At 41.7% G+C, this 16,602-nt stretch overlaps 1 protein-coding gene across 3 annotated transcripts in view; it reads left to right on the forward strand.

Moving 5' to 3' along the window:
• The window catches only part of AFF1 (ALF transcription elongation factor 1), a 67,537-nt gene that overhangs the window by 29,919 nt on the left and 21,016 nt on the right, over positions 1–16,602 (forward strand). For all 3 annotated transcript variants that reach the window (XM_053975060.1, XM_053975061.1, XM_053975062.1), the window contains exons 4-7: positions 13,555–13,599; positions 14,623–14,709; positions 15,294–15,330; positions 15,699–15,750. In XM_053975060.1, coding sequence (XP_053831035.1) covers positions 13,555–13,599; positions 14,623–14,709; positions 15,294–15,330; positions 15,699–15,750 — 221 coding nt within the window. The remainder of the gene's footprint in view (positions 1–13,554; positions 13,600–14,622; positions 14,710–15,293; positions 15,331–15,698; positions 15,751–16,602) is intronic.

Genomic DNA, 16,602 nt, shown 5'->3' on the forward strand with positions numbered 1-16,602 from the left:
GAGGTAAGTGCAGCACACAGCCGGTGCCAGGGTGGGGTCAGCAGTCGGCTTCAGCGGGGCCAGGTGAAACCCAGGCAGGCACCCAGCCCCATGAAGTCCAGTGGCAGCCGTGTCTGCGGCTGCCTTTCACATCTGACTGGGAGCAGGTCGCTGAAGGACGGGCTGGCAGGCAGAGGGGGGTGTTTTCAGTGAGTCTTGTGATAATTGCAGGCTGCCTCATGTAAATGGAGTTAAGTTCTCTAGTTACTGAAGGATGAAAAAGCTTATAAACGAGGCAAGTCTTAAAACACCTCTGTGTGGTTGTGCTTCTCCCTGGCCAAGCAGTATTTCATAGGTAAGTGCCAGCTTGGAGGTCTTTGCTTTGGTGGTCACAAATGCCACTGGAGATGTTTCTTCAGAGTGTGACTCTGCCTGTTTCAAGCCTCTGAATTATTTTGACCATACTCGTGGTGTCTTATTCAGAAGATGTGTTTTCAGGAATGAAACACAAGATTTATTTTCCTACATTGATCATCACATTAGCACTCTCCTAATGCTACTTTGAGCACCTCCTGGACTTTGATCTGATTCTTTGCTTTGTTTAAGTGTAGGGAAATGTTTAGCATGTGCTTTGTGTTGTATTTCTTACTTCATGGGATTTTTTTTTTTACTGGCTACCAGTAAGCCTTAGTGGAAGTGGCATTTTGCAGCTTAAGGATGCTCCATAGGAATATGGATCAGCACAGTGATGTGGGTTATGACAAGACTGGTGGTGCTGCTTTTGCTTCTTGGGCACTGATCGTGGTGCTCTTGCCCCATGTGGGTGCTGCAGCAGGAAGGTGCCTGACTGAGGCATTGGTCAGTTCTATGGCTTTCAGTGAGCACCAGCAACAAGGGGAGAGGAGTTCCCCTGCTGTTTGTATGAGCTGGTACAGTTCTGCATGGAGAAGGGCTTCCAATGGCCCTGGGTAGGGCATGAGATAGCCAGAGCTCACCAAAGCTTGACTACAGCAATGTGGTAATTTTTGAAATGAAGTCAGCAAGTAGTAGTGTTCCTGTTCTGGCACACTATTCAGTGTAGTCTGTTTTTATATGAGTTGTGCCTCTCTTATTTGTTTCCTTGTGTTGTTATTCTATGCTTTGAAGTTTCAGGTCTCGTTTTTAATTTTCTCTGATGTCTAACAATGCTGCTGTCTGAATTATCTTTAACATCCTTCTCCCTCCCAAGCTTTAGATGCCAGTTTTTATCTACATAATGATGAACATTTATTACTTAGACAATAAAATAGTGCTGTATTGTTTTAAGCCTGCAGAATATTTTGATTCCCTGTTGGAAAAGGTGATAATCCTAATTTTTTGATCTCCTGCTTTTCGACACACCAGTTTCTCCTCCAAACTGCTTTAGCAGTGTTACATTTTTTTTGCCAATTTGTTCCATGGATCTAATGGTTCATAAATGTCATTAGATATTGAGATACTCTTTTTGCATGCAGTCAGGGGTATCTTGGTAGTCCACTGTACTCCAAGCAAAAAGTCTGGGTGCATTCCCAGAGAGGCTCTGCCATCAACCCAGCTTCCTTTGCATGTAACCCAACCACAGGGAGACAAACTGCAGCTGACATCACTTTGTGCTTGTTTCAGACCCAACAAGGGCTGGATGCTGGCAGGTGTCCTCTGTCCCCTCCCTTCCCCGCAGCCTCCTTCATCTAATAAAAGACACTATGGCCTTCTATGAGTCCCTCTTTTCCAGGATACTGAAATCAACCACTTTGGCCTTTCTGCCTGTTCTTCAGATGGAGCTTTTCTGGACTCAAAGGAGGAAGGAACAAGGGTGATGTTTGCTTTGGCTGCTAAGGAAATTGAGCTCAATAGTACTTGGCTTGTGGACTAATTTTTAACCAGTTATGAAACTTGACCTAAACTCCCATTACTTACAGAAATTTCAGTTTAGGTGATTTGTTCAAATGTGCACTTTCCTTTGAAGACAAACAGTAACTTTTGCTGTTCTAGAGATTACCATGTAGCTTAAGTTATGCCACAGTCAATAATGTCATCTTGGCTGGCTTACTAAGCTTCACTAAGTGAAAAGAAACAATTGACCATTAAAAAAACTCCAAAGAACCTACTTAAAGTTTACAGATCTTTTTCACTGCTCGATGTTAGAAAGAATAGCAACAGCATAGCAATATTCATTTTTTTCTTTTCTTGGGAGATAAGAGAATTCAGTTTCTGTATTAGCATAATTTAAAGAGAATTTGTCTTGAATTAGAGCCTAAATTCAAGTATTTGTTTTAATACACTATTGAATTGAAAGCACCCCCAAGGGGAGAAGTGAGTGAGCACTTCCCCATGATTTTTAAGGTTAACTGCTGTGTTTACAAGTATGTTTCCCTGTCTGTAGAACAGGCACACTGGCAGAGTGATTGAGCATTTTACAAGTTTGTTGTAAAATAAACAATGTCTGGAATGATTCCTTATTAACACTGTAGTATTTCTTCTAAAGCTTACATTTTTTAAACTTTGTTTAAGGACAGTAGTTTTTTTTAAACGTGACTTACGCATGTTGTGTTTTGAATAGCAGTGGCTTATGAAGAATGCTAAAGGTTTAGGAAGATATAGGGTGAATTCATGCACCAGAAGACAAAGTTATGTTAGATTCAACCTATTCCTCCTCATACAAGGAATACTTTGGTTTCTTTCATCAGCCTGCCAGCTCACTGCTGTTCAGACCAAGCTGTAATTCAGACTTGGCTGGACACCATCTGTTCACTAAGGGTGAAAGGTGTGGTATATTCAGCCTGAATGTTTTCACTTGAAGCAGGCATTTTACTGAAGGTGCTCTTGGGCTGTCACATTGCTTGTCTCTTTGCATTTTTGCCTTGTTAATCCTTGGCTGGGTGTGCTGAAGGAATGCCATCTGTGCTTTACCAGTGCAGAGGACATCCCTTGCCTTCTTGGTGCAGGTCAGCTCCATCCCTGCCCCTCTTTGCCAATACAGTATTGATGTTACCACAGTAATATTGCACATTTTTCCATAATGAAAGCAAGAGAAGAAGCAGTGTGGTATTTATTTTTCTGTTTGCTATGGTAGCAGTAACCCCTTGGGGATGTCCTACCCTTCCCTTAGACACTTCCTTAGACGTTTCCTCGGAGCCTTCTATGGTGCACATGTAAGGAAATTCTTGTCCAGCTTTCAGGAGTCTAAGGATTGCGTGTGAAACTATTACAATGTAGAGACATTGCCTGAGAGGACATAAAAAAGTCACAGTACACAAAGGTGGTGAGCCCTATTCATCATGGCTACAAATTATGAACCTGCCTGCTCACATCCCTGAGGTATTTTAAATTATTTGACTATTTTGCCATTGGTTCGTGGGAACCAAACAAACATTGGCAGCATTTGAGCAATTATGTGTGAAGGAAATTATGGGCAGTAAAACAGTGACACAGAAAATCTGGAAATGTCTGTAGTCTTCTTCAGTTTGCTGTCCCTAGGATGCATCAGAAAAAGATGGAGAAAGGTTTTCCTTAGGCAAAGGTAGGTTGGTGTCTTGGTACTTCTTGTAACCATCTCTCCTTGTTTGGATTTTAATTCCAAGCTATTCAGACAGTATGTTAAATAAGCAAAAAAGCCATTTCTTCCCTCCAGATGATACAAACAGGGAAAGAAACAGTGAACTGATCTTCTCCCATCCTCTCAGCATTGCTTTGTTTTCTCATAGCTTTTTGAGCCTGGGAGTCTTATGGCCTGTAGCCTTCCTATTACACCTGAGTGACAAGGATCACTTCTCAAATGCCAGCCAGGTACATTAGCTCAGCACCTCCTGCTTCGCTTGGCTGAAGGTAAAAACTGTGTGTGACAGCTCTGCAGTGTGTAAGCCTCGCCATAAAGAATTTCTGGGACTTGAGGAACACCGTCTGCAGCCTTTACTGCAGAGTTTAGGGAATGATAAAAATGTCTTTTAAGGAACCTTGCATTTTGAATCATGACAAAGCCAAGTGTCTTCTATATACAGATTTAAAATATTGTGGACTGGTTGTTCTAGACACAGCATGAACAAAGAAGGTTCTAGAAGGCTCTGTTCAGCCCTGGCCTCTGTTCCCACCTGGCAAACAAGCTCAGGGTTCTGTGAGCTGTTTGCTGGGGAGAGGATGAAAGTGTCTGTGTGTGCTCAGCTGAGTAATAACAAACATCTCCTGGGAGAAGACCATGTCAACCTCTGCTGCTTTTACAGCTGAAAGTATAAGTTAAGCTGCTTTCAAGTTAGGCTACTTTCAGTTACCTGGTCACTCTGTTTAGCATACAAAATTGAAGAATGACCAGATAACTGGTGGACAGGACTTGCTTTGCTTTCCCATTGTCTTTAGCAAGACAGGGAGCTTCCAAGAGACCTGTCCAATATTTGGAGGATGACTTTCATCTGTGTAGACATGATAATGGTGATAAGAATAAGGCACCTTGCTGTTTCAACCACAAAGCATAAAATCTAGAAATAGGGTTTATTTTGCATTTACTTCAGTTATAAAACAATAGTGATAGTTGCCTTTGCAAGCAAAAGGATATCCTGCTATTTTTTCCCCTGCAAGTTGAGTTCCTTGGTTTGGAAGCATTTAAAGATATTTCTTCCATTTCTATTAAAGTTTAAAAATAGCATGTAGGCTCTTTCTGGGTTAAGAACTTAATTTTTTTAGGGAGAGAAATACAATTCCTATCCTTTCAACACATGTGTTTTCTTCTCTTTTTTCCTTTGGGAATACTATCCTTAGATGTACTAACAAGCATCCCTTTATTCATGTCTCTCCCACTTGCTTTTTCCTTTGATGCACTGGTTCTTATGACTGAAACCTTTTAGCTCCCCTCCAGGCTGTGTAGTCCATCCCAAGCCACAGCACAGAGATGTGCTGGGTGCTGGTGTGGGACTGGTGATGTTGCTCCAGGCTCCAGCCTGCCTCTTCAATTTGTTTTATTTCCCAAACTTTTATTGGCAGTGTTGGTAATGCAGGGAGGTGCCGAGGGTGCTTTCAAACAGCTGGGAGAGCCTGCATCTCCAAGTCTTGTTTACTGAGTCTTTAAGGGGAGGTGCACCAAGTGCCACCACTGCCATCATAAATCTAAGTCTGCTTGTTTTCTAAGGGGAAAGTGTTCTTTGGAAATGGAAAGCATTTCTGGGAGATAGCAGCAGTTAATTATCTGAAGTGATCCTCAGAACCACAGGATGCCTCTCACCACCAAAAGCCCCAATTTTCTTGATGGTCTTAACAAGCATATTTATTATTTTCTTATCTTTTGTTGTTTCAGCTGCAGTGGCCAGTCTTTTTCTGGAGTAGGCTAGAGTCAGGCTACTCAAAATACTGTAAAAGTATATCTATGAGCATAAATTGCAATGAGGTGGTACTGGAAATGAGAAAATACCTCAAACAGTGGCTTGCTGCTCTCACTCCAATGCTTACATTGAAAGAAAATCATATATTCATTCTGCAGGGAACAAGGGGACACAACCTCGGCCTTTTATGGACACAATACTTACAGATTCACAGTAAGCAGTATTAAAAATTATTTACTGGAGAGACCTTAAGAGGACAGTAGGTAAGAAAGTTTTGTGGAATCAAGCAGTCAGAACTGGATTTTTGAGAACTACTATACAGGTGGTAATTGCAGTGGAGAGGTCTTGTGTGGAGGTTCTTTATGCAGGGCAATTTACCAGAGAGATAATCAGCCTTGGCTGGAGTCCTGGTCTGTATGGCAATGTACAGGTGGTGCTGCACTTAACTTCCAGGCTTACTTTGTTTGGATTTCAGTTATATTATTATTAGATGGAACTAACAAGAGATGCACAAATTTTTGTCAGCAGCTCAGGATGCGTAACAAATCCTTCATTAAAATATATCAACAGTCTGTTCCCCCAGGACATAACCCCCTTGGCTACTTCAGTCAAAGAAAGACAAAACAGCAATTTGTTTTTCTTTCTCTCTTTGAACACAAGGAGGCCTGAGTATTTATTTTTAGATTGAGCAAAATAATCCATCTCGGGGTTAGAAAAGCGTGTAAAATCTTTAAAGAATGTTTTATTTCCTGCAGGCACCCACGCAGGAACAGGACAGTACAACCATTGTTTGTTGAGTATTTTAATGTAAAATGCTTAAATTGCCAGGATTATTCAGCATCAGCTGAAGAAAACTCATGGGAATGCTTTGATTTGTCTTCAAACCTGCAATGAGAGCAGTGACAGGCTGGAGCTGCTGTCTTCACTTGGAGCTGGGCTGCTGAGTTGAGGTATGGGCAGAAGCAGAAGAGAAGGTAGCATTTATTTTAGTGGAATAACTTTGGTGTTGCCTCAGAAAAGAGAGGAGTGGACTCAAATGAGTTAAGTGTGCTTGTGGAACTGTCCATAGGGAACTTGGCTACAGGCGAGCTGCTGGTGAAACCCTGGTGCCCACAGAGGACCTGAAATAGCACCCAGAGAAATGATTTTAGAAAGCTCCTGTGGACTCTGAAACTGGTAGATTTGATTTGTCGTCTACAATGAAGTTTTTTGACGTCAAGCAAGCAGCATAAACACAAATGAGAAAACAAATGCATTTATAGTGTAATTTCAAAGACTTTATCTGGCTGGATAAGACAGACTCCTTCTGCCCATTTCTGTGGTGCCTCAGCGTTGTTTTACTGTGCGTACAGCAAAAAGCATAAATAGGTTTTGTTTTTCATGAACTACAGAAGTGAAACTTAACACTGGAAGCAGTGTCAAGCAGATCTACTTTAGCTTTGCTTTGATTTGCTGGAATTATTCCAGTCTCACTCCATTAGGTCGAAGAACTAGGCTGGTGAGAGGGGAGACCCAGGATGTGTTGCTCCTTTAGCTTAACCCACCCATCTGGCTACCTGAAGCTGGCACAAAACTCAAACAAGTGCATCCCCAAACATGTATTTCTTACAGCTGCTGCAGTGTGTTCTACCTTGCTACTGCTTTCCACAAAGAGAATCTGACATAAGGTTTTTATAAAACTTCAGCTATTTCAGTTTTATTTGTGTTTAATTTTCTCTTTTTGTCCTTTTGTATTCTACCTTATGTTTGGGGTTTTTTTGTTGTTCTTGTGGTTATCATGTTTCTTTTGAAATGGAGTGAGCTTTCTTCTTCTGTGCCAAAAGCAATGTGTCTTGCAGTAATTTCTCCTGTGAAAATTAATCCTAGTCTTGGGGAACCTGCTGAGAAAATTGCCTTCCCTTCTCACGGATTTGTCGTTCTGTGACAGCAGCTCCCTGAATTTCCTGGAACAGCTCAAGCTGCTGTTAAAGGGACTCTGCTGCCAAATAGTACCTCTATGTTATTTTACAGTAGTAATGAAACCTCAGACAATATTCCCTGTAATAAAATGGCCTTTAAAATCTGTAGCCCGGTCATTAAGGACATACTAGCTCTGTATGATTTGAGACTTTAAACAAACGATGTCTATAACGGTTTCATTACAGTAATGAAAGTCTCTTTTTGTTGTATATTTCTGAAATGTTTTTGAGCTTAATAGAAAAATAGCACCAAGGAAAACCTAAATATATGCAAGTATTCCCACACTTGCATATGAAGGAAGTGTGAAGTCAAGGAAGGGATGGTCTCATCCTTAAAATGCAGTTTGCTTTGAAGTGTTTGCACACACTTTAGCCTGATTTGTTATTGACTTAATCCAAAGCTCACAGGCAACAGTGCAAAGACTTACACTTGTAAGCTTTAGCTCAAGCTCCACCTTTTTCCTTTTAAAAGCATTAACACTTTTTGCATGAACTTTATAAAGGAAACAAGCAAAACCCCAAATCCCTACAATTTCTTAACATGAAAGAAATCAGAAGAAAATCTTGTGTTGACTACCTGCCTGCAGCTTTCTTACTTGACACAATTTTATGGTTTTGTTAGCTTTTCATCCCTGTTTCCCCTGTGTAGTCACTTCTCCAGTGGTTTGCAGGGTTTCTTTTTTAATGCAGCAGCTGCAACAGTGATGTTTTCTCAGGTTCACCCAAGTGGCTGTTGATGCCAGAGCTGAGGAAGTTGTGTTTTGTTAGAAGAGTTGGGTGCTGATGGAACCTTTGGGCTGGAAATGAAAGTGTGGTTTTATGCCTCAGGGAGCTGTTGTGGTTACTAAATTTCATCAGGATGTGCTTCAAAACCAAGTTTTTTTCTATTGTTTCCAATCCATTTAGCTACAAGCAATTAAAATATCCCTGATCCATAGCTCAGGGAATACAAGGCCATGGACTAGGTTAGTGCACATGGGAAAATACTGGATTTTGTGTGCTTTCTAGGGAAAAAAAATTGCTTGTAGCAAAGCATACATTGATTGCATGACAGGTTTTCTTTGTGTTTTTCTCATAATCTAAAATACCCACTTCATAAAGGTTTTAAAATTATTATTTTCTAGTTATGCAAATATTGGGTGCAATATAAGAGGTGCTACAGATTTGCAAAATGAAAATAATTGTAAGACTTATGTTCTGTGATATGGAACACTTAAGTAGCCTTGGCAGAGAATCTGCTTGGTGTCTGGTGTTCCTCAAGATGTTGTGTGAAAGACTTTATGAATTTTCATGTTTATGTATTTGTGTCAATCAACAATACGGTTTGAGCTTCAAGCTTTGGCAGCCTCTTTCAGTACATGGCAGAACATTATTGCATCCATCATCAGGATTAGTAGAGCCTTGGTTAAAATATGACTTGTCTCTTGTTGGCTGGGTCGTTTTGGAAACATGCCCTGCGAGTGTCCATCTTGCATCTGTCTATAGCACAGAGAGGATGGATTTTTAACTGCACAAAAATACAGGTGGGAAGTTGCTTTCGAGAGTAAGTTGGCTTGGCTATCGCTAGCGTGACTTGTGTGCGAGGAGAAGGCATCTAATATGCAAGATCTTCTCCTGCTCTGACTGGCTGAGCACAGATGGGTAAAGTGAGGACAGGATGGTAGGTTTCAGTCTGCCTGTTGTTTTCAAACTAAGCCTTCACACAGTGAAGTATGCAGTTTTGTGGTCTTCATTGCATTCAAGTGGTAATGATTGTGCAGTTGACATGAAAAAATAAATTTAAAACTAGATATTCCTATTCAAAGATATTAAAGCATAGTATTAAATGGGAAGCAGCTGAAAATGTGATTGGTTTGTTTATTTGGGTTTTGAGAGTTGGCAACCTTCTCTGCTGATAGTTGCAGGGGCAAAGCTCTCATTAGGAAACAAAGAAAACCTGACAGCAGAATGAAGGGCATGGAACTCATAATTGGCTTTTCTCATTGTTGCTGCACCACTTGCTTGGGTTTTGTTGGTGCTAATAACTCTGAGATCAGGCAAAGAGCAATAGCTGGCATGCTTGCGCTGTACACACACACGTTTAAGTTTTAATTAGGAGGAGATGCCAGGCAACACACTTGTGCTGTAGCTGCTCCTCTCCTACACTGCCTGGCTACCTGCAGCACCAGTTTCACTTAAGATGGAGAAGGAGAAACAAGGGGCTTGTTTGTGCACAGGATGTCAGGGGGCAGCTCCAAATGGGCTGTGACAGCAGAGGCTTGCAAATAGCAGGGATAAGCAGTTGGGTGGGAATTACTGAGATGAGAAGGAACAGAAAGGTCTGTGGCACCTTAACGCTTGCCTGAGAGGCAGCCTGTATCTGTTCCAGTTAATGTCTGCTCCAGACCTCCTGTCCTTGTCCTTGCACACCCTGTGTGCTCTGACTGCCCCTGGCCTTGTTAGAGCCCACACATCTCAGCAGTGTCACATGGTGGCTTCTGAAATAATGCATGGCCAACTCTCTCTGAGAGGTGATTTTTTTGACATCTTGCTTGAAAGTACTCTGCCACAGCCTCCTGATGAGGCAAGCTATTTAAAGACCAGGGAGAAAGCTTCAGCCCCCTTCTTCCACACATGAGAGCCATACGGTCCTTCAGCTCCACTTGGCACATGTGACAGAGTGGGATGAAAATGTGTGCTGTAATTTTTAATGGAATATCTTTTTAAAAAGAAATAGCCTTAGAAGCTCTCTAACCTCATCTTCATTATGAAAAAAACCCCTCAAAACAATCACTGTTTATTCTTTGTAGTATCTGTGGCCCATATATTATCATGGCCAGTGGGGCATCTCTTTTGTGTGCCTGGTGGTTCCTTAGGCAGTTTTGTTTGGGCTTGGTTTTTAGTTTATTATCCCGATTTCCTCATTCATTCTCTAGCAGAGCAGTGCGAGGCTCGGGGCGTGAGCAGAGATATGCGTTCATGAAAGTGTGTGGATTTTGGAATTGCTCGTGAGGAGAGGACATGTGGAAGTATTTCTGAGAGTTTCATCACACACTTGCTATGCAGTGTGAATTGAATGCCTGTGCAGATTTTAAATTGTTTTCTAAATTGAGAGCTCCCTCTCTTCTTTTGTGTGGGTATGTGCACCTGTGCATTTCTGCATGCCTGTTGTAGTAAAGACAGACTAATTCCTCAAGTTACTTCTAGGGCTTCTTACGTTTGTGTAGATGCTTGAAATCATTTTGGCCTGAAGTCCTTTTCAGTTCATGATCCAAGTAGTAATGAATCCTTCAGGGGCTGTTTTCCCTTTTTTACTTTTAAATCAGTATTCTTATTAATATTATTAGTAATTAAAATAGTATCATTGCTGCGGGAACTAGCTGTTATAGAAGCACAGCATCAGTTTGGATGGCAACACTGTCTCTAAAAAACCAAACCAAACCCAGCAAGCCAAAAATTCTGGATGTCCCATGATTGTGCTTGACCTTGACCATCAAAATATTTTGTAAGCGATGTTTGGAGGTGCCTGTGTCATTCCCAAACTGAAAGAGGGTGGCATAAGGAAATCCAAGCTGGGGATTGTACAGATGTCGGTGTCAGACACCAAATATGCACTAGGCTTAACATGAGTTGTCTGTCAGCACGTTACAGTGTTCCCAGGAAAGGCTGTAAAAGAGCTAGCAGGGATAGACAGCAATGTGGAATATTTGATCTCCTACACCCACAGTCCTCAGCGGACTTGAGCTCCTTTCAGGGATTTCTTTGGCTTTATGGCTTTGTAGCTCTTCCTGCAGCAGCATTGTATTTCTCCTTTCCCCTAAACTCTTCTCTTAAAGCTGACAAGGACATCCCTGGCTGCTGGGTGGTAATTGTGGTTTAATGGTGGTTTAGTGGTTTAACAGGCTGAAACATGGCCAAGATGTGACTTGAAGGGAAAAAAAAAAAAAAAAAACAACACACAAAAGGGGCAAAAATACTCAGGATGCAGAATGCAGAAAAGCATTCAGCTCTATCAGGCACTGGATAGCTTTGTAAAAGAGTAAGTGTCCTCAGTCACTGGAGCTGGGATGGAGGGAAAGGGGATGTGCCCCACAGGTTTGGGGCACAGGGACAGTCACAGTCCTACCTGAGAGCAGAACCCCTGTGCAGTCAGCTGACTCTGACCAGTTTTGGTGTGGTTTTGACCCTGTGCTTGTACCAAACAATCTGTGATCGTAATCTCTAGAGCAATCATTTTGCCATGTATTTGATAATGGTGTCCTAAAAAACCCAACAAAAACAGAGGTCCCTATGCTGCTGATGCAGACTTGTGTGGTGCTTGTTCAGTGTTGTGTATTTGTTTTCCTTTAAATTTTGTGCCATGAGGAAGAAAGTGGTCTCTGCTGAGCCCCTGGACCTGTGAAGAACCAGTCACTGAACCCTTGGGGTTATGATAAATCCTCCTGACAATTGGACTATAAATACTCTGTCTATGTAAACCTGTATCAATGTCAAAGTCTTCTTAGGCTCATCAGAAAGAACTCCAGGAAGGGGGATGTGGGTTGTTTGGCAAGGATAAGAGAGGTCCAGACTGGCTGTTACAGATATTCTCTTGTTCTCTGGTTAATTGCATTCCACTTTTGTCATCACTTATCACCTCATAAAACTTAAGTTTCTGAAATGGGTGAAGTAAATTGACTTTGGTTTGTTGCAATCAATCCATTATAGAGAGTGTTTTGAAGTACTTTATCCAGGCAGGATTGTAATTTCTTTCCAGTTTCCTGGGAAGTTTTTTTCTGTGGTGCTATCATGGGATATCTCGGGAGTTTCTGAAGCCTTTTGCACTGGAAGATGCAAGTGAATGTGTCTGCTGTTCACCACTTACTGATTTAAGAAGTAAATTAGGCTGAGCTACCAGGTTAAGCCTGCTGAGAAGAAAAAGGAAAAGGGGTGCCTTTTTGGAACCCTGAGTTACGAAGCATTCCAGTCTCTTGCCATGTGGTAGTTCCTTGCTGTTTGCCCTCCCTGTCCCCTCCTCCTGTCTGCTGTGGGACACATCTGCAGGCCTTGCTTTCATTTGTGTGACTAATCTGGCCGTGCCTCAGCTTTCATTTGTTTGGGTGTGTAAGGTCAGAAGCAGCTCTCTCTGTGTGATTTACTGAAGAAATTCAGAAAGGCTTTGTCAAATGAGCACTGCTTCAATGAGAGCTTTATGTAGACTCATGCAAATGAGGTTGCAAGGAAAAGGCATTCCTCATCTCCTCCTTCCAATGTAAATAGTGCAGAATGTGGGAAATAGATGAGTGGACTTCCTGTGAAAGGGCCAACGATGACAGTTTTGGACTTTATTGAAGTGTTTGCTTGCATTGCTCTTTACTTTTTTCTGGGGAAGATCCTTCTGATTGGGCACTGCAGCTCACTGTCAATTTCCTTGAATGGGAATAAAGTCTTCCTGGCCTTTTCCTTTCAGCAATTACTCCGATGACTGAACACTTCCATAGAATTTCTTGTTTATAGACAAGAAACTGACCTGGCATGCATTTTGCTCGTTACAGCTACTCAGCTCTTTGGTTATTTTCTGTTTCAGCCTCCTTTAATGACACCAGTTAGGAAAGGACATGTAAATGACAGATACTTTCAAAACACATGCCTTGTAGTAGATGAGAAGCTGATCTGTGGAAGGGAAGTGGTGTTCCCCGTGGCTGGGGCACATCAGTGTGTGGAAGCACACATACACTCCGAGAAGGGATATGTTAGAAGACCCTGCCATTAAAATTCGGAACTGGGTTTTTATAGTATCAAGTGATTGACTGTCAGATCTCTTCAGGCCAGCTGTGTCAGCTCAGCAGCTTTAGATAAGTTATTGGTAGTATCAGTAGAATGTTTGTTCCTTTATCAGGTACTTTACCAGGTCTACCACGTCTTTATCTCACTGTCAGGATGTTTAACTTTGGGACTGATGAGTCAGACTGGTTTCAGTTTTATTCAACACCAAAAGTCCTGTGATGCCCCCTTTTCCATTTACTGCCAGTAGCTTTGCAAATATCATTTGCCACTGGTGGCTTTGCTCATGTCATTTTACCTCATTCCAGGCAGAGCGTGCTGGTGGAATCTCCAGTCACCTCTGCCCAGGACTTGACAACGAGGCATTTTAGAAGTGCATTATTAACTGCCCATCTGATGGGGATTTTAATCCTTACTAGCATCTTATTACTAATGGGCTTCCATGAAATTTATTGAGCTGTTGGTAAGCAAATGTTCACTGAGTGCGTGCCTTTCTCATGTCAGTTGGTAAAAAACCCAGACTCATGCTGCTTCCCTCTTTCTTCTTACAGCAAACCAATCCCATTGATGTGCAGTCCATTGAAGAAATTTTGAGGGTAGGTACCCTTAAATAATAGATCTGTCTTTTCTTAGATTTTGCATGCTTTAAGGTAATGGTTGGGGAAAAAAATACCTCTCTGCTTCTGTTCACTCAGCTGATGTAGCTGTCACTAGTTTTGGGCTGTGCTAAGGAAAAGTAAAGATAAGAGTCAGCCTCGAATACAGCTGGAGTTGTAAGATCAGTCTTTCTATCAGTACTTAAGTCTAATACAGTCTGGTGCAGTTCAAGGCTGACAAGCCATCTGAGACAGCCAGAGGTACTCCTACATCAAGTCAGGGGTTTGCCGTTCCCAAGTTCCCTTCCTCCAAAGGCTCTGGATAAGCTGTCTCGTGTCTGTGCTGCCAGCCCCAGCAGCGTGGCCCTGAGCAGGAGCACACCTGTGTCCTTCCCACCTGCCTGTGCATGGCCCTGCTGCTGGGCTGCTGCTCCCTCACTGAGATTCCAGTCTGCTCATGCAGAGCAAAGCCACGTCTGATGCTGTAACCTTGTGTCAGAACTGCCTCTGTGAGCAGCACAGGCTCCAGGTGGCTGTGGCTGAGTCTGTGTTATGCCTTCCCTGTGCACAGTGTGAAAATGCCCTGGGATTCTCAAGCCAGTGGTGCTGAGCTTGAGGAGAGGGCTCCTTGATGTCAAATGCTATTCTGAGATGCTGAAATCCACTTTGGTTTCTGCAATTCACTTCCCTTGCTGTTGCTTGAGGTTGCAAAATCCTGATGCCTCAATAGCTCTCCAGAAGCTGCTGTTGGGGCAATGTTTTGCTGGAGAGGAGCTGTGCACAGGTGCTCACTGGCTACTCTGTGCTGGTTGGGTTTGCAGCACAAGGACTCCTCCTAGAAGTCTGGCATCTTTTTGTGTCTCACCAGGCATATCCTGTGTTCTTGCCTCTTAGTAATGTGTATCACTATTTTTTTAGCAACCATGGGGAAACATGCCCAAATGCATGAAGAGGTAGATCCAAACGAATCTCTGTGCCTATCAGCAAAACTCCTGATAGCTGCTCCTCTCAATCTCTTTCCAGGAAATGACCCGCTCTTGGCCACCTCCCCTGACAGCTCTTAATACACCTACTAAAGCAGAGCCTTCCAAATTTCCATTCCCAACAAAGGTAAGACACCCTCTTTCTGCCAGGACTTTTGATAAACTCGAAGAGAGCTTTCTGGCTCTTGGATGTGTTTCTGTCTGATTTTGTCCGCCTTCTATAAGTAAGGGCTGTTAGGAGGTATTGGCTTCAGAAGTAGTCAGATAAGTTAAAGCAAAATGAATAAGAAGTTCATCAGCAACTTAGACATTTGTTGTAATTGTGGTCTTCAAATACAACTACTTTTCTGAGACATTTTAAATATCTCTGCTGAAGCACAAAATATATTTTATCCTTTTGTCAACAGAAATATTTGCTGACTGTGCTATACAGATGTGTTTGGCAGATCTTAGAAAATTTAAAAAAATATTTCTTCAAGAATGCACATACCCCTAATGTGCTAACAACCAGTTTTTGGTGACAATAGCATGTTATTGTTTCTGTCTATGCTAAGCTATGTCAGGCCAGCTTAGACTTTGGACACTTTGACAAGCTACTTGAAATGTTTATTACAGTGAAGGAACACATGGAAAATAAATCATCAGTACAGAGCTTTTACAAGAGAGCTCAATTATTTTATTCTCAAATTGCACTTTGTCCTTTTTTTCTAGGAATTGCAACCTGAAGGATCTGTAGCAAAGGATCAGAGTAAGTAGATAGCAAAGAAACACACAATATGTTTATTGACAAATAGTTTTGTGTGTTGTGTGTTATATATATCATGTCAATTGGCTGACATTGATGAAGAGGCGTGATTTCCTGTGCTTTGTTGAACAGTGACGAGTTTAGAAATTGCATAAGAGATTGTGTACATTCATTACCAGACATTAAGGCAGCTGTTCATCAGAGGACAAATGGTATTTCATTAGGAAACCCCATTTGGAATGATGAATAATCTGAATGACAATTATGTCCTAGAAGAAAGTGATGAGTCTAATCTGGTTCTCAGAGAACACAGCGTAAAATAGGCTACAAAGGAGGCAAATAAACCCAAACTATTCATTTTTGCTTTCCAGAGCAGTATGGAGCACCTTCAGAAATGTTCCCAGGGTCTCAGCCAAGAACATCGTAAGTAACCAGACCCTGTTCACATCTCTACTGTGCAGTTAATTAAAGAACCTGGAAAGAACTAAATTTTGGGTTACTCAATGTTTCTGAAGATTAAGGTTTTATCAGTCTGATTTTTCTTAGAAAACTTCCAGTGCAGGGAATTTTCACCAACAGAAACATTATTGTTTCCTGATGGAATCACAGAATCATTTAGGCTGGAAAAGACTTTGAAGATCATCCAGTCCAACTCTTAACCTGACAATGCCAAGTGTACTAAACCTTGTCATGATTACAATGACTATGTTAAAACCAAAACAAAACTGAAGAAATATCCCAACTATTAATGCACCAGATTTTGTTCTTTTTATCTGTGGCTATTTAACATCACAATTTTGTGCTCTTCAGCCTACAATAATGCACCCAACTGACATAAATTACAGAAGGTCCAAACTGAATCTGATTGATCCTGGGTATTGTTTTGAAGCCTGGGAGGGCTAGTAAAGCTACACCTACAAGAACTGTAAAAACCAGGGCTGAAATCTTAAAGGAAAAAAAAAAAAAAAAAAAAAAGTAGATAAAATAACTTGGTGCTGGCCTTGTAGGTGACAGTGGTTATCTGTTAATTAGGTTAATTACAGAAGTTGCTTGAAAACAGTTTTGTGTGGGCTGACATTCATCTTTCAGGATTAACTTGGCCAAATGCAGCATTGCTAGGTTCTGAGCCCTCAGTAACAAACAGAAATCTTTCCATGTCTGGAAGGCTCAGGGGTTCATGTGCAAGGCACTTGCTGAACCATTACATTTAAATGTCTATCAGTTCATGTGATACATAAAGATCTTGTTACTCCAAGATATCCTCTTCCATGGAAG

This window comes from Vidua macroura, chromosome 4 (genome assembly GCF_024509145.1).
Source record: "Vidua macroura isolate BioBank_ID:100142 chromosome 4, ASM2450914v1, whole genome shotgun sequence".
NCBI lineage: Eukaryota > Metazoa > Chordata > Aves > Passeriformes > Viduidae > Vidua > Vidua macroura.